This window comes from Chelmon rostratus, chromosome 22 (assembly GCF_017976325.1).
Source record: "Chelmon rostratus isolate fCheRos1 chromosome 22, fCheRos1.pri, whole genome shotgun sequence".
In the NCBI taxonomy this organism is placed as follows: domain Eukaryota; kingdom Metazoa; phylum Chordata; class Actinopteri; order Chaetodontiformes; family Chaetodontidae; genus Chelmon; species Chelmon rostratus.
The window spans coordinates 11,384,621-11,411,516 of NC_055679.1; the positions used below are offsets into that span (position 1 = coordinate 11,384,621).

Below are 26,896 nucleotides of genomic sequence, written 5' to 3' on the forward strand. Positions count from 1 at the left end.
TGCTCAGGGAAGCGCGACAAACACAGGGTTTAATATTGGAAAAAACTTATGTTGTATAAAGTCTATTAGAGTTAATTGGGCAAGGTCTCTCAATACTGCTGGGTGTGTAAAAAGCACTTGATTAATCACTGTAGACATTGTGTTAGGCCATTGATTGTGGCAATCATGTGACATTAAAGCAATAACGAGCGTACCTTCGCAGTGATTGTTGTTACCTGAGGCTGGATCAATCTTGAATAATAACAACAATAATAATCATAATACCAGTCAGGCATGCAGCTCTGCAGAGACAACAACAAAATAAAAGAAGACAGTAAGCAACAGAGGCAGTTTGAGAACATTTAATATCCAATTAAAATTTATTCCAGTTTATGGAAGAGCCAAACATTCCTGACAAAAAGAAATAAAACATGTGTAAAACTGTTCCCATTAACATTCCAATGTGTCTTCTATTTCAAATGACAAAGCTTAAAAAAGGATTATGGATGAAATCTGTTAAACTAAAAGCACAAAACCCGATAACTGTAGATATGTTGTACAAGAATGAACGACCACCTACTGTATATTTAACCGTAATGTAACATGCTGGTTATTCGTACGACAACAATACATTTTGCTTCTTGAGTACAAAAATAGGAAAAAAAATATTCTGTTATATGTATTCTCTTTTTTGTGGCTGTTGTTGCTGCTGTGTTTATGTACTCTCTGGTAGCTACTACATCGTCTGGCTGGATATGAGTTTAGCACGAGAGCTAAACACACTTTTTCATTGGCTGCGACTTCTCTGCTGTACTCTGTGATACTGAGTGGAAAAATCTACAAAGTTTGGCTGGTTGATTGTATGCAATGCCTAGAGCAAAACAGTATTTCGGAAATATATTTTTCTAGAATATTATTTACTACACTTTGCTTTGAACATGCCTGTGAACTCTAAACAATTACTGGGTATATTTATACCTTCTTTTTCTTTTTGTTGCCCTAAATCTCCATTTATCTATTATTTTACTGGATTTGCCATTAATAGCAAATCATTCATCAATAAATTGCTTTATTATTCCTGAGGGGATTCTGTAAGTTGCTTTGTTTGGTAGAATGTTCAGAAACGGGCATGAAAGCAAAATCACTCCATGTTACATAGTTGTTAAACAGTAATGGCGCTGGCGAGAAAAAACACTATTACAAGTGTTATTTTCATGTGTTAAAATGTTGTCAATGCTTTTATTCTGTTATGAAAACCCTTTTGTTAAATTGATAAGGAATCCTGACTGGATCATCTAACCTTTATAAATGTCCAATCACATTGCTGACAATCTGCGGTGAAATAAAAACACAGGCAACGCCTCCAAACTAGCTCTCTGTGAGGTAGTGCAGGTAAACAATCTCCTGTACTTTCCTTGATACTTTAAGTTAGATGGATGCTGTGCCATTCCAAATTCTTCCTCGTGATCGTAATATCTGGAGAGGAGGAATAAGAGTAACAAAGCACTCCTAAAGTTATAAAGTGCTGTGAAGATTTTCTCCCCGACACACCTGAAAATCCACACATTAACACCCCTTTTATACCTGGTATTAAAATGGGATCTAGATCCAGACAGCTAGGTAAAAGATCCGACCTCGCCTTTGTGTTTACACCTGCTATTTTTAATACGTTCTCCTTGTTCTCATTGAGAACCCAGGGTTGATGAAATTGAGGGTGGCGGCAAATCAGCCCCAGACTCCCTTAAAAATCTGAGTTTTGTCAGTAGTCGAGTTGTGTGAAACTTTGTAAAATGTCAACAAAAAAATCTTGATTATTTGTCCCCTTTTGTAAATTTCGCAGCTGCAATACATTACGTTATTCCTTTCTTTGTTTAAGAAACATTGTGTTAGTTTGTCTGTATGTTGCAGTGCCACCATGTAGGCTTCTGTGTGACTAGACAGACCAGATTACCTCCAGATGTGATCAGGCAGATCTGATCACAACGCAGTTATACCATGCGTTATTCCTTATCCGGATGACATGTCTCATTTTAACACCAGGTGTAAATGGGGCCTAACAATAAGTGGATATAACTTCCCCTTGTGGGCAACATACACCAGTTTCACTTACAAAAAGTCATTAAGCCCAGTGACAACATTCAGTGACTGTGGCTAAAATACCAATACAGATATTTATCGCAGCACAGTCTGCTGAAAAACAAGAGAAAAAACATCAAAACGACAAGGTATCACTTCAATAATAACTTCAAAAGAATTTGGATGATAAAATATACTTAAAATTCCTTTAGAAAGCAAGCTTAATTTAGAGGAATTGTAAATTCTGATCCCATTTAACCTTAATTACTTTTCCAAATATACAGAACACAAAAACATGTTTAACATGTTTCACACTTCATTTTCTAAGTGAAGCGAGTTTGAGCATATCCTTCAGCACTAGTTCTTAGACTAGGAAGACGTGTTTGTTAAAGCCCAGGAGGCTGGCTGGTGTTAGACGACTGAGTCAGAGTAAATATTACAGGTTATAACAAAACAAAAAAAGCATAAAATTCTGCTACACTTGTTGGAAAAAAAATAGTGCAGTTTACTACTAAATCCAAACACCTGTGAGGTTGCAGCATAATATGAATATAGGCTACATTTTCCCCTTAAATACAGGTGAGGTCAAGACTGTATGGTGATGCCGCATTTGAGCCAGAAATTAGTGGTCCTCAGCTTGAGAGGATTCGTTTTTTTCAGAGGAGTCACAGGATGAAAAGACAAACACACCTATGACTTTTGATGACGGCTCTTTTTTGTTGCAACCAGAGAGTCTTGTTAGAAGTGAAGAGAGTCGGGTTGAGGGGATGTACAGTGCATAGGAGAAGCGGTGAACGTGTGTGTAGGGTTCAGAGGAGGAAGTGGTCCATCCACATCAAGTGTAAGAATGAGCCTCGCTGCTCTGGACAGGGTGTATGTATAGACAGAGGGTGTGAGGAGTCATCAGTACTTGCTGCTGGAGTCGTTAGCAAAGCGGCTGACGTAGGCTTCGTAGATGGTGTCCAGGAATGAGTTGTCAGTCTGAAACACACAAGCAACGATCATCATACTGTATGTGTGTGTGTGTGTGTGTGTGTGCGTGCCCAGCAGCTGAGGTGCGCTGTTTAGAATAAAACAACACATGGACAATGATAAATAGTGTGAGGCCGTGCACAGATAATGCATCGGTGGCAGTAACACTGTTTTTACCTGGATCAGGTTCAGCAGTGTGGCTTGAAGCTGGCTTCTGGACAGGACTCTGATCTCCTCCTGCAGTGGGGGTCTGGACAGGGTTGAGGGGGCGGGGCAGCTCTCTTGGGCAACCGCTGTCAGCCCGCCACTAGACTTTGCCTGAGAGAACATACTGGGAGAGAGGAGCAGGTTGGGGGCCACAGTGGCTGGTATCCGCTGGGGGGAGATGACCTGGACACACAGGGACAGATATTTGCACAGTTTTCTCCAGTGACTACAAAAATATTCACGTTAAAACAAGTCAACGAGAACTGCTAACAGAGTTCACAGTGCTCACCTGAAACTGCAGCGCAGCCTTTTGACCTGCAGTTGATGTGGTCGGGTTTGGGACTGAGCCCACACCTTGACCTTGAGTGGGCCCCAGAAATCGAGGGGCCAGTCCTGGACAGAGTCGAGGGGGGTCCTGGGAAGCCAGGTTTTGCTCCTGCTGGACCAGCTGGAGCTTTTGCAGGAGCTCATGAGGCGACACCACACCGGGCATCTGGGAAGACACACCTGAGAGGAACAAATGAAAGACCCAATGAGTTATTCTAACAGCATACAGATAAAACAGAGTTTAAACAGAGAAATGGAGACAGATGGATGCACACATATTCGTATACCTGTGAGACTATGACATGACTGGTTAGTCAGGCATATTTTACAGAGATAAACAATAAATATAATTAGATACCCAAACACTGGTAAGCAGACGTTATTATGGAGCAGATTACAAGATCAGAGAGAAGCAGACACACATTATAGTCTGATAATGTATAATGGCTCAATAACTTAATAGACGATGACAAAACAAAAGGACATGGAACCGTAACGGAAAAGAAAGAGGAAATGTTGCTCTACAGATTCTCTTAAATGAAACTGGATAGGTGCACTTGGACCAAAATTATTGTCAAAGTGGGTTGGATTCTGTGAAAGCTTGACACAAGACAGAGTCTGCAACCCCAATTCCAAAAAAGTTTGGACAATGTGGAAAATGTAAATAAAACCAGAATTACATTATTTGTGAATGAACTTTGTTCCTGAGCCCATGTAGCAATACTCATGTGTTCACAAAGTGGTGAACCTCGCTCCATCCTCACCCTTGTTTGAAATGTGCATCAAATTCAGAATAAGTAAATATTTACAAAAATCAACAAAGCTGATGAGGTCAAACATTAGATATATTGTCTCTCTGCTGTTTTCAACTGAGTAAATGTCAGGAAGGATTTTCAAATGATCACATTCTGGTTTCTGTATTTATTTTCACGCACGCTCTATACTATTTTGGAATGAGGCTGTACAAAGTGAGTGTGAAGAAACTGATATATTACCTTGTGATGGTTGAAGGACTTGCTCATTGGTCACCTGAGATAGCAGCAATCCTATTAAAGCAGGAAAAATAGCATCAAAAATTAATGAGGAGCTTTTCTTCATTTAACTATTTGTTTTATACATTATGTCATACATTATTTACCTATCATTATTACAATACTTCACTTTTATATTTGTCGGACAAGTGTGACACTGCTCATTTGAGGCATACGAAAAGATGTCCCACCTGTTCCCTGTATCGCTGACGCTGATTGGCTGTTGTGCTGAGCCTCTGGCTGAGGTTTGGACAGGCTGAAAAACAGATGCTGGCTTTGTGGCGCTTGCAGGTGTGAACATGACAGAGAATCCACCATTGCGGGCTGGGAAGAGAGATGAGGATTCTGCTGCAGGGGAGGAGGGTTGGAGCAACTCAGTGGAGCAGCAGAGGTGAAGGAGGTGGAGGAGGGAGGAAGTGGCTGGATTTGGAAAAGTCTCTTGATTGGGTCCGGTTGAAGCTGCTGCTGATGGTGGTGGTGGTGCTGCTGATGATGATGGAACAGATGGTGATGGTGGTGATGCTCCAACGGCACCCCGTTGTCACACAGCCTGTTCTCGGGGGACTCGGACACGGTCTGAAGCACTCCTACGACCCCTCCGACCCCTCTCTGTCCCTGCATGAGCTTCTGGATGGCTGGGCAGTGCTGAGGCTGGTTCTGCTGCTGCTGCTGATGGGCAGCGCTGGGACTGGGCAGCAAACCCCCAACATTTCCACTATCTACTCCGACAGTTTGTCCACCAATCGCAGCCCTGAGCCCTCTATCTGAGCAACCAGCCATGACCACGTTCCCTCCCTTGGAGGTGACACTTCTGCCAGAGTTCACCGTCTCCTCGTATGTCAGCGTGCGGGCTACAGGTGGGCGGGTGACTTTCCCTGTTGACGACCCCGCCAAAGGAGAGACTGGGTCAGGTTTGGAGGAGTGGTGATGTTGATGTTGGGAGCCAAAAAGAGTGGCCAGGGAGAGAGACTTGGGTTCAGCACCTTCACTGTCCTGGATGAGACAAACAGAGAGAGAGGGTATTTCTAACCAATCAGACTGCAAAGGTGTTGAAATGAAAATAAAATAATATGGATTGAGGACTGGACTGGTTGTGAGTTACATTTGATTTAAAATTGTCATGCCTGAATTGTCTTTCTCTTGCTGTGGACCAGGCTCTTATCCTGTACATCACAAATTTTATCACTAAAGGGCTCATCGATGTCCTGAATGCAAGCCTAAAGCGAAACAGGAAGTGGGTGTTCTACCTGAGTGGTGGGTTTTACAGGTATTGGTTTGATCAGGTTGGGGTTTCCACATAGAACGCTGCTGCCACCAATCTCCTTTGGCTCTGATGTGGATTGCCCCTGAAAGAGACGTATGGAAAGAGGGATAAAAAGAGAAAACATGTGGCGAGGAGAATAAGATCAGATAAATGACAGGTGACTTGAGAAGATCTCAGGAGAGTTTGTAACCCCACACTGGTCGATCAAATAAGATGTGTGTCATATTTTTCCAGAACAAAATTATCTCACCCCATCCAAAACATTAATCTGTAATGATTGCTGCATTCTGCCCCCCAGAGACTGCACAGTCTTTGCTGTTTTCCTACCTTGTCATACTCTGTGCGTGCTTTGGTCAACATCTGGATGATGTCCACTGTCTTCGCGTCACTTCCACTTCCTCCACTTCTTCCCCCTCCTCCTGCTCCTGGGGACAACCATCCACCCTGAGACTGAGCCAGGGCCTGTTCCTGCTGGGTCAGACTACACACACACACACACACACACACACACACACACACACACACACACACACACACACAGTCAGGATATGGCTACTTTACCTTTACCTCATATATGTTTTAAAATAAATTAAAACAAACATATTGGCTCATTGAAACATTCTATATTTGCCATTTGTTTACTTTAAGGCCCCGACACAGATCCATTAAACACATTTTGTTTCTGTAGTGTGCAGACTAAGATATGAAACAAACCCTCACAGGCACAGTGGCTGACAGACCATAACTCACTAGTCCCTGTTTAGCAAACTAAATGTAATTCTGAATTGGTTTCCTTTAAGAGCTGTATGGTTATATGAGCACTTACATCTTCATCCTCTGGGCAATGCGTTGACAGTCCTCCTTATCATAGAACCAAATCCCATGGATAACCACTGGGGAAGAGAGGCAAAGAGAGAGAGAGGTGAACTTTTGAACATGCTTCATAAACAATAATGGAACAAAGGTCCTGGTCTGGAGTGAGCCGGAGAAATAATGAAACTGGCTGTTGAATGTTGAGAGGCACCGGCCAGTAAGGTCAGCAGACATCTAAATGAGTCTTCTGACCCTTAAAATCAAATGAACGCAGAGACATGCTGCCGTACACCTCTGCTGCTATGACATCAGCACAGGCCCGGCGGACATGAAAAACGTTTATTATTAGCCCTGCTGGTTCTAAACCTGGGGATTAAAATGAGTCATTCCCCAATGGTAACAGAAACCAGCAGCGCCATTACGGGCCCCAGGAGTCTCCTGGACTACATAAATATGGTCAACAAGGGAGGAAAAAGGCAACATTAACATTCATTTGTCACAGAATTACACAGCAGTAAGTAAGTTGGTTACATTACATTGCATGGTGACTCATTTTACTATTTTCATTCGCACTGGTTCCTAAAAGCATCGTGTTCTTGCATACTTATTCAGTTCTAGTCAGCGAGGAGAGACTCATGACTTTGCAAGTAACAAAATTTAGCACGAACAAATCAAAACAGTGAAGGTCCAAGATTTTGCAATACCAGTGCCAATGAGGTACCTGAAATATGGCACCAAAAACACCAAAACAATTCTTTACTTTGGGGAATATAAATGTGTATCCTTTATTTCTATAAAATAAAAAAGACAAATGTCTCAAAAGCTAAATTCTGTCTAAACTCAGTTGCCAAAAATAAGATTTCAATCATTAACTGTCTAATCAGAATATGTAGAAATAGTATGAATCTGAGCAATTCCCTTGGAATGATTCCCCTGCCTAATCCAAACTTGATTTCCTTCTGATTTCCGACTGGCTCATCAGCAAAAGTAGACTGGGATCATTGTTTTATTCCCCCACCTCTAAAGAATCACTAGCAAATTTTTAATCTCTTGTTTCATATTATTTTACCTGTTCCCGTGCACCACAAGCTACAACCTTGTAATGTACACTGCCTCTCTTTTAACCTAATCAAGACAGCAGGACATCGTCCCACACCTCAACACTTACTGCCCAAAGTGGATCTTAAGAACAGATGAGGCCAGTCCAAAAAGGAAACAAGGCGAAGTGTTGAAGACACAAGAAAGTAAAAGAAGGAAAGATAAACAGTTATGAATGAAATGGAGAGGCAGGATTTGAAGCCAGCAAGACTAGAGTGAGACACAGAGAACAAAGAGTGGGGTCTAATGTATGTGGCCGACAAATTTACCAGCACAGTCTTATCAAACAGACACACGCACATTCCCACACAGACAGACATGCACAAAAATACACTTGGCTACAAATGGGGCTGGACAAGCCACTGAGGTCAGTATGGATGAGGGGAACAGACAGAGAGGGAGAGGCAGAGACACACACAGAGTTCAGTTGAGCCTGGGAAAATCAGCCCTGTACCAAATAAGAAACTGCGGTGGGAGACTGTCTGGTGGAGCCAGAGACACTTAGTGCTCACTGGGGATGAGACTGTTTGACAGAGACAGAGAGACACGCAGGCAAAGTCAGAGAGCTGGAAAATTGAGAAAAAATGAGCGAGATGGATAGAAAATAGGAGGAAGTGAGGTGTGTTAGAGAGGAGATTATCAACAAGTCCATCAAGGGGGAACGATCTAGTTCTGTGAGCTCCGTGGCTGTCGGGAAACAGCGACTGAGCTTTGTCAATGAAAAATGTTAAACTGAAGTGAACTGACGGGACAGAGAGCAGGACGACAAGCTGAGGTGCCACAGATACGAGACTCGCCACCACAAAAAGAGAAAGATAGGAGGAGAAAAGGAAGACAGAAACGGAGATTCTCACACAAGCTGCCCCGACCTACTAAATGTCTAAACCTCAACAAGACAGAAAACCCCTCAGAGAGAGGGAGAGAGAGAGAGGGAGAGAGAGAGAGTGGGAGGAGGTTTACAACCAGTAGCACCAGCGAAAAAGTGGCCGTGGCCACAAGTTTAAGCTTTCAAGGGGAATATTAGAGAGGAAGGGGGTTCCAGTTAACAACAGACTGAGAGAGAGTCAGGAAGAAAGAAAGAGGGATACATGAATTGAATAAGTAAAGCAGAGAAGCCAACTGGAGGGCCACGTGGGCAGGAACTTCAACAGAAGGATGACCAAAGTGTGAGACTCTGATTAGGAGGGGCCGCTTACTGAGAAAGCATCTCTTTACAGTCTGAAGGAGTGTTGGAAACTTTGGCAAAAATCACTCCACCGAAGTTTGTAAGTGATCCAGGACTAAAGCTGTGCGGCCCTTTCAAACCCTGTGTGACCACGACAGACGAGCCAAACAGTGAGCACTGGCGCACATGTGACATCTGCTGCAGACCTACTGCAACTCTTTGATGGGACTCCGGTGGGACTTGGATGCATAAAGAGACATTTTTAATTTTAGTTTGAGATTTTTTTCTCTCAATTATTTGGTACTACTTTTAGTTATATATGATTTATATGTTTCAACTTGCACAGCATCATTTTTCAGGAGGTTTAGATGTTTAAACTGCAGTGCTGGGACACCTCAAAGAATACTTCTTAAGTTTTGTTTAACAATATTATAATTAGAAATGGAAACATATTTAAATTGTTGTCCAAGACGAATTAGGTGTGCTTCTGCTGTAGTGTGTGATCAGCCTTGTTGGGAGAACTCAGTGCACCAGGCATGAGGAACAGCGCTGATATTCTTTTAACCTAAATTTAGTTTGCTGGAAGTCAGTCAGGGGTAGGTGTTCTTACAGTAACACACATCCATTCTTGGAATTTCTCAGAGAGAGTACCATCACTGCTGAGTACCATCACTTCCTTTGTTTGTAGGAATGGAATTCATGACATTGGAGGAGGAGTAAATATTGAGATTTAAAGTTACTGAAACTCCCGTCTAAGAAGACATTACCGCCAGTGTTACACCTTGACATCTTCCTCCCGAGGCTTAACTGCAGCTACTTTCAAGTTGCTCTTTTGGCTTTGCCACAACTGCTGTGACAGCTGTGAGTGCGCTGCCTGACCTGACTGAAGGGACATTTACACAGTGCTATCCTGCACATCAGTGCATCCTTTGCTCCTGAAGAAGAATCATCTTGTGAGAAGCATCACCTTCATTGAGCCTTATGCCAGATAAGGAATTACTGGAGCTGTAATTTAAGGTGTAATCTGAGCAACTGTAAGTTGTGAGAGACTCAAAGAAGCAATTACTAGAGACTACTGAGAGACCAGTGAAGCCATGCTGAGAGGCCTGTTTCAGAGGAAACCTAAACATGAGAGACTAGAGGAGGAACCTGAGGTCAGATTTAAAGGTCTGCTGGTGTCAGAGAGAGACCTGGGTTATACATACGTCCGACCTGGAGGTAAGACTGTCCGCACACCTTATACACAGAGCGCCATGTTAAGTGGAGTGCTAGTGTTAGCCATCTAACAACGTCGACATCTTCAAATTGCTCATTTTGTTCAAACAACAATCCAGAACAGAAAGATAATCAATTTCACATAAGACAAAGAAAAGCAGCAAATCTTCAGTCAAGAAGCTGGAACTAGTTAATGTTTGGCATTGTGTTTCAACATCTTTGAGCTCTGCTTCATTAGAAGTAGTTACAACAGGAGTAAAGAAAACTTAAACTTGCCTTCCCATTGACTTTATATGCAGGACAATCCAAAATCTGCAACAAGTGGGTCAATGGCACGGCAAATATGACTCAGAATACTGTAACCTAAACTTTTATAAGCATGTTCAAGATTCTTTGGTTTTTGTCAAATAAGACATTGATACCGGCCAAAATAACTGGAGAAGCAGAGGCCAAAAATCAAGACACTAACACCAACAAGGTAGCAGATGATGGAGCAACAATAACAGTGCCTGGGAATTTAGGTGCTCATAGGAAGGAATGTAAAAAGCTTTCTATCGGTCCCTCTGCACTGGAACATTTGCCAGAGAAATAATGACTCGCTCAGACTAAAATTCTCTTCCCTGAATCTTGCCTTGTTCTGTGGTATATCTCCATGCTTTATTTTTAGCCTGGGGTGCCACTTTGTGCCAACTGCCATTCCAGGAAGTAACGGCAGCGCTGAGAGCTACATGTTTGTCTAACGATAAGATTCCACGACTCTTGCAGGCAGAGGTCACGGCACAGGGGGACGGGCAGCATTACCAACAGCCTGGGGCCTAAACAGTCTTACAGATCAGATGGTAGCCAGTGAAAACACATATTTTCTCAGCTGAGATGTGTTCCTGTTTAGTTTTCTGGAACTGCGTCCTCCACCCCACACATGGCATCATCCGGTAAACGCTCAGTGACTGTTGGCTTTTTCATGCTGAACTTGGGAGGCTTGACATTTTGATGTCTCTCAGAGCATCTGAGATGCTGAGTCACTGGTTATGTGTAAACATGTTTTATTAGTTAAATCTGGCTCCACCTTCTCACATATCTGCATGCAATCATTGTGAATCACAGCAGCTAGGGTGGTAAAAATCAATCTGCTAATAACCATGCTGCATCTTGCCCTATTTGGTGCTTTTTTATCCTTTTCCAATCAGTGTAATCAGCTGGAGCCACTGACCATTAGGTTTGCTATGTTCCCACTAACTCTTAAACAAACTCACAAAGCCGCTGCCCATGTTTCATTTTATCAGAGGAAATAGTCAAGAACTGAGCTGTGATTACTGGATTTATGTGTTTTTAAATTTCTTTCCTTCCAAAGGAGTTAGCCATTCACTTGCAATCGGCCAGTACTACCACAGATCATCTTTATTGTATTTGAGTGCCTTTAAACCTGGTGTAAAAGGTGTTAAGAGGTCACAGACACATACACATTATTTCACTGAGCCTTCAGGATGTTTAATAGTGGAGATGTTGTGTAAGTGTCAGTAAGGCTAATGAAGTACTACAGTGAGGAGATCAAAGCAAGCACAAGGAATCCACTGGTATCTAAACACAGGCATTCCACCTGCCTCTTACTGAGCCTGATGGAGAGTGTGAGACCATGACAGGCAGAGGGAGGGAGGTCTGTGTGTGTCAGCGATTCCTGAGTGAATGTGTGTTTATATTATCAGTGACTGTTGTGGTGTATCTAATCTCGGCTGGCTGGTCTGTAGTGCTGTCAGGCTCTTCTCCCACAGGCACACTCTGCAACGTGTGTGTGTGTGTAAGCCAGATGTAGGTCTCAAAAAGAGACAGGCTGATAGAACTGGAGTCACCACAATACGTCTGCTCCTTATATGGAACTAATGTTTCCCACTCAAATGAACAGCAGGCTACAGGCTTTGGTCACTCTATCAAATCACTCATCTTTTATCTGACTTCCTGTGGCTATAGATACACCTTTCCTTTTAAGTGTGATGTGACCACACTGCCGACAGGTCTTGGAAGTCACAAATGGCAGACATGGTCTCATGTGTGACACACAATTCAGTTTGCACAGCTTACATGCATTTGAGCAATATAAAGAGTCAGAGTTACAAAAAATGCTGAAGACAAAGGAGTGTTTTGAATCAGGGAACAATTGGGAAGCACAATTATAATATAATTTTAATGATGTCCTTCTCTGTTCTGCCATCTCTATTGTTTCCTCTATCTCCCTGGTTGTCTCTGTCTTTCAATAAGTTTGTCTCACTGTGTCTGGCTGCTTGTGTAACACAGCAAAGACTCTTCTTGAAAGTCGTGGTATTTAGACATCTATGGCTGCACAGTCTTACTAGAGTTGGTTTGTAACTGACTAGGGTTGCAACAGTATGAGATTACCATGGCATGATAACAGTACACGAAAATGTCACGGTTTCACAGTATACAGTATTACATAGTTATTAGTATTCTTATTATTATATATTATTATGTTTAAATTTTAAATTAACAAATCAGCTACAATGACCTTTAAGGAAATTAAAACAGACAATTTTTATTTGGTTGAGCAAACACTTTATTATAACTTCTCAAAATATTATGTCCTGACAGACATGAAACTTGAAATATTTTTTGTTGAATACCACTAATACAGCAGATTTCAATGCCATAGATAAGCAAATGTACAGAGTACAATAACATCAATTTTCATACCACAGTACACTGTGAAACCGGTACACCACTGCAACCCTGGCTAACCCTGTTAAGTAATAAGGTTTTTCGCATTTAAAAAAACACTTCCTGTAAAAATGGACAAAATGTGTCGGCCTGAAGGTACCAATAATTAACAGGCAGACATAAGAAGTGCGGCAGTGTGTGTATTCTGTGTGGCTTTCTGCTTACGTCTCGCATTGCGGTAAAGTAGGAAGGGGTGCTGGAGCTGGAAGTCCAGGTCTTTGGTGATTGGCTCTGTCAGGTTCTCCATACTGAGTCTGTTCATGATGGTAAAACCGTGCCTCGGAGATGCCAGTCTGAAATAAACAGAGGACACAGCACAGAAACACATGAAAAATTAATGCAACAATAAGTCAATAAAGTTTTCTTTAGACTCCAATATGTCTGCATCCACTTCATTTACCTTGTGTAGATAAAGAGGGTGCCTTCCACCTCAGTCTTCTCCTAAACACACGCAAACATGACACAACAGGTTAGCTGAATCTCTCTGTGGATTGTTATTGGGTCAATGTGTTATGGATCTTGCTAAAGGTTAAACTTGTCACTGAGACGTGCAAAATAAGATATTTTCAAATAACAAACCCTGCGAAAGAACAATTAGGTACAAGATCAAGCAGGTGAATTTAACAAGACAGTCTTCTAAGGAGCCCAGCGAGAGAACTGTTGAAACGTTGAAAATAAGGTTACGGTTTCGTTGCTAGGGAAGGAACATTTAGCTCTAAGTACGTTATCATCTAATTTATTCAACAGAGAAGTTACCATTTTCAATTTGTAGAAAATAACTACTTCAATCCTAAACTATCATAGCTGGAGTTACCAGTAATATCTTATAACTTAATTTGGGGTAAATCTGTGCCAGTGACAAAGCGCGCCTACCGGGCAGAAAAAGGAAGCTAAGCTAAATTAGCACACGATATCCTTAACCAAAGTTCCAGCTTACCCACTCATTTGCCCTGTTGTTGTAAGTATACAGAGCAACTTGGCTGGCCACGTCCACAATGTGATTGATGTATGGGTCTTGTCGCTGCAGAGCAGCCAGACTTATGTCCAGTCCTTTAGCGGGGAGGAAGCTGCCGATGCCTGCAGAAGTCGCTGTCATTGTTCCCTATGGAGAGGTTAGCTCGCTACCTAGCTTCAGTGGCTAACGAGTCACAGAAGATGAGATAAAAACCAAACCAGCCGCAAGGTAAAAAAAGACAACTAAGTCTGTATTTGCACAGTTGCTCGTTTGGCAAATTAAGACTTGTGAATTAAAAATTTTCAGGAGTTATAAAGCTCTAACTGCCATAAGTGAGTTTGTCAACGGCCATGTTTAGCCTGAGAGATTGTAAACAACCAGACGTGAGTAGTTGCGCAGCAGACTTGGCGATTCAGCCTTATCAATCGACTTGTAAAAATCGATCGACTGCAAGGATTTTCTTATTACTTTCTTCAAACAGTTGATGATAATGTCAGAGTTAATGATACTGTCAGGGGAAACAAGACCGCGTGGGTATGTTGATGCACTTTAATTTAAATTTAGATTTCATTTCATATTAAATCACTACTTACATCAGATTAATTTCACTGTCAGTTGGCTGGTTGTGGAATGTGTTTTTTTTCTGCACTATTATTATTATCTGGATTTGAAAGTGTATATGTGCTACAATCCTCTTTATATTAGTGCTATATATGTTTTGAAAGACTTTTATGTGTGTTTGCCACATTTTGGTCGGTCTCTTGGTATTCTGAGGGAAAAAAAGCCATCCTGTTTGGTTTTGTTTTAACTGATGTCTCTGTCACTTCTCCCCATAAGTAAACAGCCTCTGTTTCTCTTTTGTGTTTCATCTCTGTATATATTGTTGGGCAACATAAACACTGATGCTGACTGATGTCTCCCAATCCACAGTTCAATTTCCCATTCAAAGCACTAGGGGGCATGACAAGGATGGATAATACACAAACATCCCTGCTCTTCTCATTTACTGCAAGGACTGGAGCGGATCTGAATGTGATTTTGTGTTTGTAAGGATCCACCAAGAATTTTGTTTTAATGAGAAGGGAAAGCCTGTGGAAGAGCAGTTACACCATGTTACACAAACTCCCAATACAAAAACAATTCACTTCTGTTGTTTTTCACTGGGGTCCTGGAGGAATCACTGAATTTTGCACTTTAGGCACAAATCAGGAAAACATTCTCTCTTTCTTTGTCTTTCTGTCAGTGGAACCACTCCAGCCATACTGCATATATAAAATGGACAACCTGCTTTGTTTTGTTTTTATTTGTACTGAGTGACTGCAGGTGGTTTTCCAGCTATTTGTAAATGGACACAGAAGAAAATGCAGCATCTTCTTTGTAAAATGTTTAACACATTAGCACAGTCCAAAGTTTATAATAATTCTGTCATCAAATTGTTGTCTAGGCTGCATTCCCTCCACATTCAATTGTCCAGACTTTATTCCTCTTGTTCCTCGGTTAATTCACATCCAGCATTTTAGCTACAGTATATAAAGCACCAGCTGTAGGGCTCAAAAATGCGGCACATCCTCCCTGAAATTAATACTCAAGGACAGAACAGTAACTGATACAGGAAGAGGACTTCCAGGACTGCAAGTTCTTGAAACCCATATCAGTCATTCCCATATCACACAATATTAGTTGGATTGCCTGTCAGTGAATCTCCATATTCAGTTCAGCACATCCTGTTCTGTTGCAAGGGTGCTTGAGGGTACATGGCCACCTCTTCAATTGGACATGCATGAGAATCTTCATTCTCTGTGCATTTGATTGTGGATTGCTTCTTGCATAATAGACTCGCAACCAATGATAAAGACATCTCATGTGGATTTCCCTTTTACCACTAAGTTGCCACTGCCTCTGCAGCGTACTGTAGTGCTTCTCTCTGTAATTAGATTTATACTGTCACAGAGGAACAACAGCTGGTGTGCATCCATCAACAGTCATGTCAGAGTGTCCTTGAGAGAAACAATGACCATCCAACTGCTCATTCAGTTTAAGCAGCAGTGGATGAAAACATCTGCTTTCAACACTTCAAACAACTTCTCCTCTTAAATGGAAATGGGGCACTTCCAGGTCAGACTTTGACACGTCTGCCTCCCCCATTAACATGAAAATAGCTGTTTTATAATTCAGTATGGACCTGTTTGTCTCTTGGCAAGTATGTCCATTACTTTGATAGGGTGGTAGTGTGCTGTATGTGTGTGTCTCAAGGTCTATATGTCTATTTGTCAGGGTGGGATCTATCTGTTTGTTAGGGGGCACATGTTTGTCAATGATGAGGCTAATGAGTTGTCCATCAGCAGGTCAATACTGTCAATAACCATTCAGGTGAGATTGACTCTGATTGGTGGGTTTGGCCATGAGATGCTGAGGATTGGCTCACAGGCAGGAAGGATAATGGGATACAGACAGTGGACAGCTTATTAACGAGGAGGGGACATGCATTGTTTTGGGGCATGGACTTCATCGTTTGAGGAAATGTCCACCTCTGTAAACACCTGCACAACAGTTTGTTAATAGATGGCAGCTTGTGGAACAAGCTGAGTAATTGTTATTTTACTGCGCTGAAAAACAGAAGAAAAACTTAGATTTTACACCCCTTAAATAAATGTCTTCAAGGAAAATCAGTGCCCTTTATCAAGAGAGGCCTGTGTGCTTATTGTGTGTGTGCACACAAGCAAGGGACTATATGTATAGAGAGAGATCTATCATTTTTATATATGCATGGTTTCAGTTGTCCTACTAAGGCCATCCATATGGATGGACATGGGCCAGAGGGAAAAGGGGCATAGTGAATGGGTGATAGATGGCGTGCCTGGAGTGTTCAATATGGGTCCATTGTGGCTTCATGTGGAGACATTATCTTCCACTTTATGTTCCTCATTTTACATTGAATTTAAGAACCAGATACTTTGTTTGTTTTAGCCTTTATAAGAAGATTATAATGCATTAAGACAGACTTTCTGAGAGGCGTTGTAGTCTGAGGTTTTACACGGATGCACAGTATTTCCACTATGAAGGGCTTTGCTTTGCGCCTATTGTTTCCATCTTCTCTACATACAATATAGACCCAATCATAAGACCTTTGCTTCATTATGTCCAGTGTGCAGACAAACTGTTTGAGACTCCTTGAATAGGGAAAGAAAAAGACATAAATTGCGCTTCATGTCGAATAGCACTAAGATGCAGAGTTGAGCTGAGCTGTGAATACTGTGTTATATATTAATATCTCACCTGTCTTATTTTCTACTGTGTGTAGTATTTTTGGAACAGTCCGATTTCTTAGATTATATGAAAGCTTTATTTTCCTTTTGAATTTTGGGAAAAAAAGACTCTTCATAATGAACAGCAGTTTTTATTCACTTGGTGTTTTGCATGACCAAATGACACAAACCATAAATAAAGATGCATAATTAGATACATTAAACACGTCATGCTTCGGTACTTAATGTTTCAAAAGGTTGAATTTCATTTTTATCCTTGTAATGTTCATTTTTATTGCTTATTAATTTTGTCAGAAAGAGAAACAAAGCATAGAATCTTATACAAGATGCTCAAAAATGACCAGAAATAAGTGAAAAGCAACATTTGAATATTTCTTTGTGGTCTTCATTTGAGTGCAGGAGGGATCCTCAGAGCCCGCATCATATTCATATTTAGTGTGTGGATCTAGTTGTCCATAAATTGAAAGTTCTTAATGAAAGTCTCACATTGTACAGCTGAGCAGAGTCGCTGATTCTGTCATGAGGAGACTCTCCTTTGACTGACCAGCCGATCGCTGGTTTCCCACGTGGGATACATCTGAATGTGTTTGTCTGTGCAGAGATTCCCAGAGACCAACTGGGCTTCAGAGTCACACACACTCACACACACACAAAGGGGTCGGGAACTATAAATATAGAGCAGTCATAAATAGAGTAGATATTCCATGTGCAGGCTGGATTAGAGAGGACATTTGTGTTTGTGAGTCTGTGTGTTTGTGTGTCCCATGGGCACAAGTGTCTGTTCCCACGACCTGCCCTCCATCCGTTCTTCCTTCTTTCAGTCCTTCCTTCCGTCACTGGCCAGTGTAATCAAACAGAGGCTGGTTTGGCACGAAAGTGAAAGGGAGACTCAGACGGCCATTACGCCACTCAAGGTCCATCAGGGTATAATTTTGAGGTAGTGATTTGCTTGAGGGTTTACATTTCCTACTGCTGCTACATTTTAGAAAGAAATGTACTTTTAACAATGCATTACTGAAGATTAAACCAGTGGTTCCGAACCTGTCTGGCTTGTGGCCCCTTGCAAAAGAGCAGAATCTGGTTTAGGCCCCTTGTCATGTTTCCAGTGTCTACGAGTTGCCAGCAGTCCCACCACAGACTGATTTCCCCTCTAAACTTCTCAGTTGGTGTCATTTCGATAATCATTTAAGGCCCAAAGAGGTAGAAATCTCCAATATTACACAATAAAATGGAATCATTAGAGAAAAATCCCAGAAGATTAATACAAATTTCTGTATCTGAACTCTGTTTTTTATTCTTTCCTAGAACATTAATTATCTTACAACCCCTGATTTATCTTTCAACCCTTTTTAATGCACTAAACTACCTAACTTGGACTCTATTCCATCTCTTGACATGTTTACAAATATTTTCAAATTAGTTTTTAGAGTGTTATTGCTTTTAACGAGTGCCATAATTAGCTGTGGTTCCTTTTTACCTGTGAGCTCTGCATGTTTTGTGTCTGTTTGTTGTTATTTGCTGTGTTCTTGCAGTGTTATCTGTCCCTGTTTGTACTTTATATGGAACCTTTTAATTTTTTCTGACTTGACCAGGCCCCCCTGGCAGAAGAGATAATGTATCTAAATTGAAATTTTCTGGTTAAAGAAAATATGAATAAAATAAAATAAACTACCTAACTCTATAAAAGCTCCACATTTAACAGCAAAATTATATGTATGCAGCAATGCACCAATATTAACAATCTAGCAATGTTTTATATGGTAATATGTCAGTAACCCGAGCCATTTTCTGCTGAAATGCTGCTTTTCTGCACAATAATACATTCAGGATGTCCTCCATCCTTAGAACTAAAATTCAGTAAATGTTTCCATGCATTCATCAGTGCAGGTATTCCTTACAATCCTTACTTTCTCTCCAGATATACAGTGCATTAGCATAACATCTGCATCACAAAACACTATGCATTGTTCCTAAAAGGACAATTCATCTGTCAGCTGTCATCAATAGAATCACTTATCAGCTGTCTCCCTGTCTTTACTACGTCTACAGTGACACATGTAGACAAAAAGCTTTATTCTATTACAGGGTGGTGGGTGGTGACTTTGTGCTATGGCACTGAACAAATGAATACAGGCTGGGTTGAGTCATCAGATTCACCTCCTGATTATAGCCTGCAGTGAGATTGACATGAGGCCCGCACATTGTGGAGTTCGTCTTCAGTGTCAAATACAATTATATGGGATAGCCAGCACCGTAATTAGACTCCAAAAATGCGGCTCAGTACCTTCAATACATCCTGATCCCAATTGTTCTGTTTTATGAAGCGCTGCCGCACCTTTTATGCACATTTGACATCTAAAAATGGCACAGAATTCGCGTTTCCTTCATGTGTCCATGAAAGGCAGGTGCTGCTTTCCAAAATGGGGTTAAGATCCGTCTGAAGCCTGAGAAGATGATAGAAATGTTTCTGTCTTTGTTATCTTTTCTATCAAGCTGCCTGTTGAGAGCTTTTAAGAAAACGGCTCAATCTAAGAGCAGACGCGTTATTTGCTCTGTCCAAAAGCCCCAGCTCGAGCTGCAGAGGCAAGCTGAGTGTCATCAAAGCCTGGTCCAGAGCTATTTCGTCGAGAGCTGATGTTGTTGACGCTTTGCTCCCAAATCAGCTTAATTTCATTGTTGTGTTACCTAAGAAATTGGCCTGTGTCTCCAGAAAATGACTTTGTGTGCTTCACGGGGGCAGGACAAATTTGGCCCCGTCCGTGGAGAACAATGTCGAAGCATACTTCACTGTCCTGAGGGCCGAAAGAACATAATTGAATTCTAAAAATCATTCCATTGTCCTCTAGATAAAAAGGTTCATGTTCACTCTTCGAGCACTGACCTTCCCGAGCCCGTCTACCTCATGAGATTCGAGTCTGTGTTTACACAGCATCCAAATCGGCTTCCTCGCGGTTTCTCTATGTTTAAGAGAGCCATGAAAAGATCAGAGCTTGAGTCATAAAGGAGTTGAAAAACCAGATCTTTAGAGTGTGTGTAAACACAGACTTGGCCAAAGAAAAGAATGGGGCTGAAGCGGTCCAGATGTGGACAAATGAGAAGTAGGTACAACATCTCTGATCTCTGTTTCTTCCTGTAGAAATTAGTGTGCAAGGCTGGAGCCTGCTATGGATCATTATCCCCCTTTCACCTCTCACTCTCTCTCTCCCACACACACACACGCACACGCACACGCACACACACACACACACACACACACACTTTCTCTTCCTCCCCTGCCTTGCTCTGTATCTTCTGGTCTGCACCACACACATGGCTTTCACCTTTTTTCCTTTCTTTTTATGTCTTCTCTCCGACCCCACGTTCCTTTTGAGATGCTGGGAGCCCCCCCCACACGCTTCATCAACATCATCATCATCTTTGTCTTCATCATCACCATCATCATCATCTGGATAGCAGCCGCCGCTCCTCCACTGTTGCCTATACAGTCTCCCACCCTCCTTCTTTCTTTCTGGCACACACACACACACACACATACAAACACAGGCGCACACACACGCACACACACACAAGCAAACACACAGGCGCGCGCACACACACACACACACACACACACACACACACACACACACACACACACATCTGGAAACAGTCAAAGCGTCTACATGCACGGGGAGGGGGGGCACCTCTCTCTCTCGCTCTCTCGCTCTCTCTCTCTCAGTATCACTGCAGAGCTGAGCTGCAGGGGCAGCAGAGGCAGAGAGAAGAGAGAGCTCCAACTCCCGATCAGTGAGACACAGGCAAACAGACAGACAGGCAGGCAGACAGAGAGACAGGCACACAGACTGACTGACAGACACGCCACCGGACCATCATGGACTGGATCAGGACAGAGAAACCCGTCTCCGGATGAGACAGGACGGCCTGGCTTCTGTTTTTTGGGGGGACTCAGCTATAGATACGTGGAATAACCGACAACCCATTGGGAGATTTAACCCCGTGCTACCCGTGATGGAATATTTACACTCCTCTCATTTCCTAAATTTTCTCCTCTTCTCTTCCTCCCCCTTCTCTTCCTCCACCACCACCACCACCTCCACCTCTTCATCATCTCACATTTTGACACGCTGCTGAAGATGCGCACGAATGCGTCTTTTGCGCACTTCCATTGCGACCGTCACTGACAGCGCCCGTGCTTTCTAACCTTTTGAAACCTGATTTTTGATTTTCTTTTTTTTTTTTGAAGAACCAACAAGGGAGAGGGGGGAGAAAGGAGGAGAGAGGGAGAGAGAGGGAGCGAGCGAGGTGTGAATTGAATTGAACGCGGTGCTGGTCTCATGTTTCTCGCCTAGGGCCCGGATGTACCGAGAGATGCACCGGTGCGTTTTCCCAACCGGTTCCGCCGAAAGCTCTCTCTTTTTTCTCGCCTTCACCTCCATCATGGGGATTAGGTAATATTCACTCCATCCGAAGAAACCCTCCCCATAAATAAGAATAACGGAATACCCAAAAACTGTCCGCGCCAGACAGTTCTTTCTTCTTTTTTCCCCCTTTTTTAATTTCTTTATTTTTGGGGGGCTTTTTTTCCTCTTGTTATTTTCCCTCCTCCTCTCCAGCTTTCCCCCCCTCTCTCTCTCTTCCATTCACCCATAGGGATAACGCCGGACTACATTTATGGTAAATGAAAGCAAAAACATGTACATCCCGGAGGACACCCTTGAGAACCATCAAGGTATGTGGTGTCTCCTTATTTTTTCTTTTTTTAATTTAGAGCTGGCCAACATCTTGTAACTGTGCATGAGAGAGAGAAGGAGAGAGGGAGGGAGGGAGGGAGTAAGAGAGGCATGATGATCTCGAAATGGGGATGGGATGGGGAAAGAGGAGGAGGAGGGAAAAAGGGAAAGGGGTGTTAGCTCTTCTCCTCGTTTTCAACAGATGGACAGATGCAGCCCTCTTTCCTCCACTTTCCCCCCGTGTGTCTGTCTGGTCCGTGGCCCGCTGGGCGCAGTTTGTGCAGCAAGTGAACTTGTGCCGTAATCGCGCAACAAGGCTGCAGGTACAGGCGCGAGGCCTCTTCTCCTTGCTTGGCTGAGTCCACACTTGTGGGTTTGACAGGCCCCGTCCACCGGAGCACCGTGGCACAATGGGTGGGCAGTGGTCGCATTTAGCCAACAGGCACCTGTAGGCGCTGTTTTAGACACATTTCCAAGCGGCGAACGCGCGCCCGTGCACGCGACTTGGCGGATCTTGCCTCCCCAAGGCTCGCCGTTTTGGGAATAAACTAAACTGCACGCATTGGCCGACGTTTTGCTGGCAGTGTGTCAGCACGAAGCCGCTAAGGAGCAACACTGAGCAGCGCCCACCGATACGCGCACTCGATCACCATCGACCCTCTTTTCCCCGATAATCAATAGCCGTGTTTGTCACGTTTTGAACCAAGTTGAGGCGTCCGTAGGGCTCCTTAATAGCGGAGGAGAGAGGAATCGCATCGAGATGACAGGTGGCAGTAGGAGGGCCTGCAGGACTTATCTGTCTGCTGAGAATTGGGTTGATGGTGTGCTATTTTGGGTGGGGGGAGGACAGGGGGCTGTTTCGCACAAGACACGAGCGAAGTTCAACGTGGCGACTTATGAAGTGCTTAAAAAGGCAACGCACGCGGGGAGCGAACGGAAGTCGAGGGCTGTGGTTTGTTTTGCGGTGAGGAAAGGGTCTGTTTGCATTGCGCAGTATTACGCGTCGCTCCTTCCACCCACGTTGCAGAGAGCAAAGCGCGGCGATGCATTGCTTCATGGCCGGCCGGCCCTTGTAATTCAGCGAGGGGGCTGTTTGTCCGACCACTGTTATCATCTTCACGGCCATCATCGTCATCGTCGTCGTCGCCTTCACTTCCATCACAACCACATACCTCTCTGCCTTGGCGACAGGTTCCATAGCAACAGGGGATGAGGAGAAGGGTGGCGGTGGATGCGTGTGTGTATGTGTGTTTGAGCAACTAATCGCAGGTTGGATGCAACCTGCGGAAGCTGCCCTCATGGTCATGCTCGGCTCCAACAGGGCAGGTGTGCGTACAGTTACCTTGATTACCATGATGTCATCTTCATCTGCTAGTATTGAAGAGGGCCTTTTAGCCCAAGTTGGCCAAAGAAGTAGCAGATCATCATCGCCATCATCATCATTATCACAATATCGCCTGTTGGGCAGATCAGGGAAGGGCCTAACAACCATAAAGGACACAAGTCGATCTTTACGGTTACCAAGTGGATCATTAGTGTGGCTTCTAATGGCAACAGCATACAATTCTTTTCAAGATCAGGGGGCCTTATAGCTCGACATGAGATGATCGGTGCCACTCTGAAGCTGTTACTGCCTTCTTGATGGTGAAAGTCTAATAAAAGTCCCAGCAGATTCAGTTGACAGCACAGGGGTGGAGTGCAAAACAGCAAAACATGAGATTAGGTGTGCAGATGCACAGCATTTGTCTCATCTTTGCGCCGGACCCGGTAAAACGCATACAAAGTCGACTAATGACTGTTCAAGTCAAAGTGAAACACCAGACTTCTCCAGATCAGCACATCTGAAAAGAATAAACATATTTTATTGAGCTTTTTAACGTCTTCCTTATCGCCATGATTTCAGTCAAGTTTAGGCCCAGTAATGGTGAGATTTGTAACAAATTTATGTCAGGCTTGGGTAGTATTTTCAGCACCACGGACAGTTCTCTCTTCATATTGACAGCTACATGTCAGCAATTAAAGAGCTGGTTGGATTGACACTTATTCTTCATTTTTGTCTGTTTTTTAAGGGAAGTGTTGAAGCAGGGAGGTGGAGTAGGCTCGTATTAGGAGGCGCGTGATGAGTTTTCTGCAGCAGAAAGATGACAGCACTCTGGAGTAGTGCAGTAATGCGAGACGCCACAGTTTGGCCAAAAGTTTCACCAGCTTTAACTATAACCCCGCAGTTTTTGCCAAGACAGTGAAGCCCAACCAGCTCCTCAGACTCAGCTCTGTAGCTGACCCTGACCTCTCTTCTCTCTGTCGATGGAGGCTAAAGAAAAGACAAATTTCTCCGTGAGGGATTCAGGAAAAAGTCCTGCCTACACATAAAAACAGAGCAGAAGATGGCTTATAGTCAGAGGATTTATGCTACAGCTGCAGCTTTGCCTTTGTTATTAGATTTCCCGTCTGTTATCGTCCTTACGTCCTCTCTGCAGTTCAGACCAAGTTGATGTTCCACATGATTGCGCTGGATGCTCATGTTCACTGATTGAACCAATCACGCTGCATGTACATGATCTTAGTTTTTTTCATCTCTCAAACACACACACACGAGCAAAAACACAACACGAAGCGCAGACTTGTTACAAATACACACCTGTAGCATCTCGTGTCATTGCATGTAGAGCAGGGAAACACACGCACACACACACTCATTGCAGCAGCAGTTTTCAGCAGTGCAATCAGTGAGTTGATTTTCTCTGTGGGCATTGTGCCAGAGGCATGATACCTCCTTCAAGGATATTAATTGGTTTCCGATGGTTACACTGGGGTGCTGGCCACCCGCCAAATCCCCTCACTCTAATGACGTGACTTGATATGCTCATCGATTCTGTGGAAGTCACCTCAAAAGACATGTAGCAACAACCCCCGATGTGGCCGCTTTCTGTGTCGCTTCTCACTCACAGCCGTTGCCAGGTAATGTGTCCGCAGAGGGTCTTCACCACCGATGAAGAGTGGCTATGTTCACACAGGCAACTTTTCAAGAGCACATAAAACTTAATTTCGTTGGACAGATTGTGATTAAGAGAATTTGATTTAATGTATTGTGTGTGGAAACGGGCAGAGTGCATGTGGCGCAGTTGTTCCCTTCTGCGAATAAAGGCAACGTTTTTTTTCAACTATTTCTTTCATATGTGGTTTAATTAGAATCCACAGGAGCGGAGAAATAGCGAAGCGAGCCAAGGCATCTATCAGTACGCTTGACATAGATGGAAATCTGGGCAATTAAGCACCAATCTACCGTTACTCAATCCAGTTGTTGCTCAATATCAGGTTGGATTTAATTCCTGGCAAGGCGAAAATGACAGGAAGGCAGCGTTGGATGGCTTGGCAAACTGTGGAGTGTAATATGGCTTTAGCTCTGAAGGGTTTCTTTAAAGCATTTGAAAAGTGACATTTATGTACACTCATGTAGCCTCGTCTGTGTATGTTACATTGATGAGCTACTTTTGCACCATAATTGCCTCAGCAGTGTTCTCTCTGACCTGTGCCGTAATGCTTGTTTACATGGTGCACATACAATGTGGTCTTTTAAGCCTGTTTACATTCCAGTTTTAGCTCAGAGACAATAACAGTGAGGTAGCTTAATTTGAGTCCGAAGCCTTTTGTAATCAAATGTTATTTTCAATGACTGTCCTCTCTTCGAGACCTTGGCATTTGAAGAAACAATCCAATCATTAAGGATTTTAAGACTGACATTTTGGGCAGCGAACACAAACAATGATAGACTTTGTTATATATCCAGCAATAAAGAACCCACCTTGTTAGCATGTTGCAGTCAAACATGACCCATTATGATCAAACAATACACCCCCCCCACCACCCTCACTGTTCCTGTGTGTGTCCATGCCTGCGAGTGAGAGACAAACATTGAGAGGTAGTTTTCAGTGATTGTTCCTCGCCATGGTTTACCGAGGATGTTATCACGTTTAATAATTCAGCGCAGAGGCAGAAAAGCTGAAGTAATAAGGCAAAATTGTTTTAACCTTCGTGCTCTTTCTCAACGTCACCGTCTCTCAGATTTATTCAACCGCAGTCTTCTGCCGCTGCCTACTGAGCTGCTTTACCAGAGGAACTGGGCTTTGGTCGGTGTTGATTCAGCAGTTGTTTTTAGATCTAAAGTTAAAGTCTAAACTTTTGTTTAAAGTGGCAAAAAAGTATGTGTATGCAAAGCTGATTTTATCTGGACAAATCGAAATGCTATACGTCCCAGCCCGTGCCTTCCGCTCGTAGTAACTGTTTTTTTGTAAAAGTTAAAATCATTGTATTTAGAATGCAAAGCGGCAACAAACGATATTTTTCATCAACAGTTGTCAACATGACTGTTTGTGACAGGAGTTACTCAAAGTTCCCCTCAGCTCTACGGAGCATTTTAGCGTCTTTCAGCTCATTGTTTTGGTTTTCCAGCCCACAACCTCATTGTTTTTGTTCACTCTCGCTGCTCTGATCAGTGTAATTTTTTTTTTGCTGAAACAGGAAGCTGCTCTCAGCAAAAAATCTCAATAAACCCAACCTGTGTGAACATGTTGGCAGATTAAACAGCAGAAAAGTCTGATCTTTCCCTCAGGAGCTGGTGGAGACCAAAACAAAGTGAAAATATTGCGAATATTGGACTTATATTTGCCGGGTGGCCAAAAACAAGAATTGAACACTATTGTTACCCTGCAGCTGCTGGATGTGTAAAAAAGCAACCAACAGCTCAGCTGTCGTGTTACTGCTGCCCCACAGTGGCCAAGAAATCAATTATTTCCAGGTTTAATGTCACCTAAATTACATTGAAACATTATTTAATGCTGTACTGGACTTCACTACTCATAATCCCTCACACCAGTGACTCTTTACTTTACTTTTCTCACATATATGCATTTTCTTGCAAAAATAATATAGTTTTACTTCTTCTGAAACATAAAAATGTTTCATAAGAGCAGTCTGAGCAGTGAAAATCACTTACTTGAGCTGCTCACAATTCATACACCTTGTGACGAGAGGTCCAGTGTTGACACTGCTTTGTAATAAGGGGTCACAAGGA

The 26,896-nt window shown here is 42.9% G+C and overlaps 2 protein-coding genes across 2 annotated transcripts in view; one reads left to right on the forward strand and one right to left on the reverse strand.

Annotated features, from left to right (window-relative positions):
• Positions 1–326: 326 nt before the first annotated feature.
• dcp1b (decapping mRNA 1B) lies at positions 327–14,182 on the reverse strand. Its single transcript, XM_041963746.1, has 11 exons — positions 13,812–14,182; positions 13,275–13,315; positions 13,040–13,167; positions 6,683–6,749; positions 6,184–6,337; positions 5,840–5,938; positions 4,784–5,585; positions 4,557–4,607; positions 3,524–3,741; positions 3,205–3,417; positions 327–3,036 (listed from the first exon to the last, which is right to left on the reverse strand). The coding sequence occupies exons 1-11, from the start codon at positions 13,968–13,970 to the stop codon at positions 2,959–2,961; spliced, it is 2,010 nt and encodes a 669-aa protein (XP_041819680.1). The 5' UTR covers positions 13,971–14,182; the 3' UTR covers positions 327–2,958.
• Positions 14,183–21,766: 7,584 nt separating this feature from the next.
• cacna1c (calcium channel, voltage-dependent, L type, alpha 1C subunit) overlaps positions 21,767–26,896 on the forward strand; it is a 178,923-nt gene continuing 173,793 nt past the window's right edge. The window contains exon 1 of the mRNA XM_041963745.1: positions 21,767–21,824. Coding sequence (XP_041819679.1) covers positions 21,767–21,824 — 58 coding nt within the window. The remainder of the gene's footprint in view (positions 21,825–26,896) is intronic.

What these genes read in the sequence shown, in the direction of transcription:
- dcp1b (XM_041963746.1), bottom strand. Translation starts at nt 13,970, where the DNA reads ATGACAGCGACTTCTGCAGGCATCGGCAGCTTCCTCCCCGCTAAAGGA. An exon ending in CACGCACAGAGTATGACAAG is followed by an intron (nt 5,939 to 6,183) that starts GTAGGAAAACAG and finishes CGTCTCTTTCAG; the next exon opens with GGGCAATCCACATCAGAGCC. An exon ending in AGGCTGCGCTGCAGTTTCAG is followed by an intron (nt 3,418 to 3,523) that starts GTGAGCACTGTG and finishes CTGTGTGTCCAG; the next exon opens with GTCATCTCCCCCCAGCGGAT.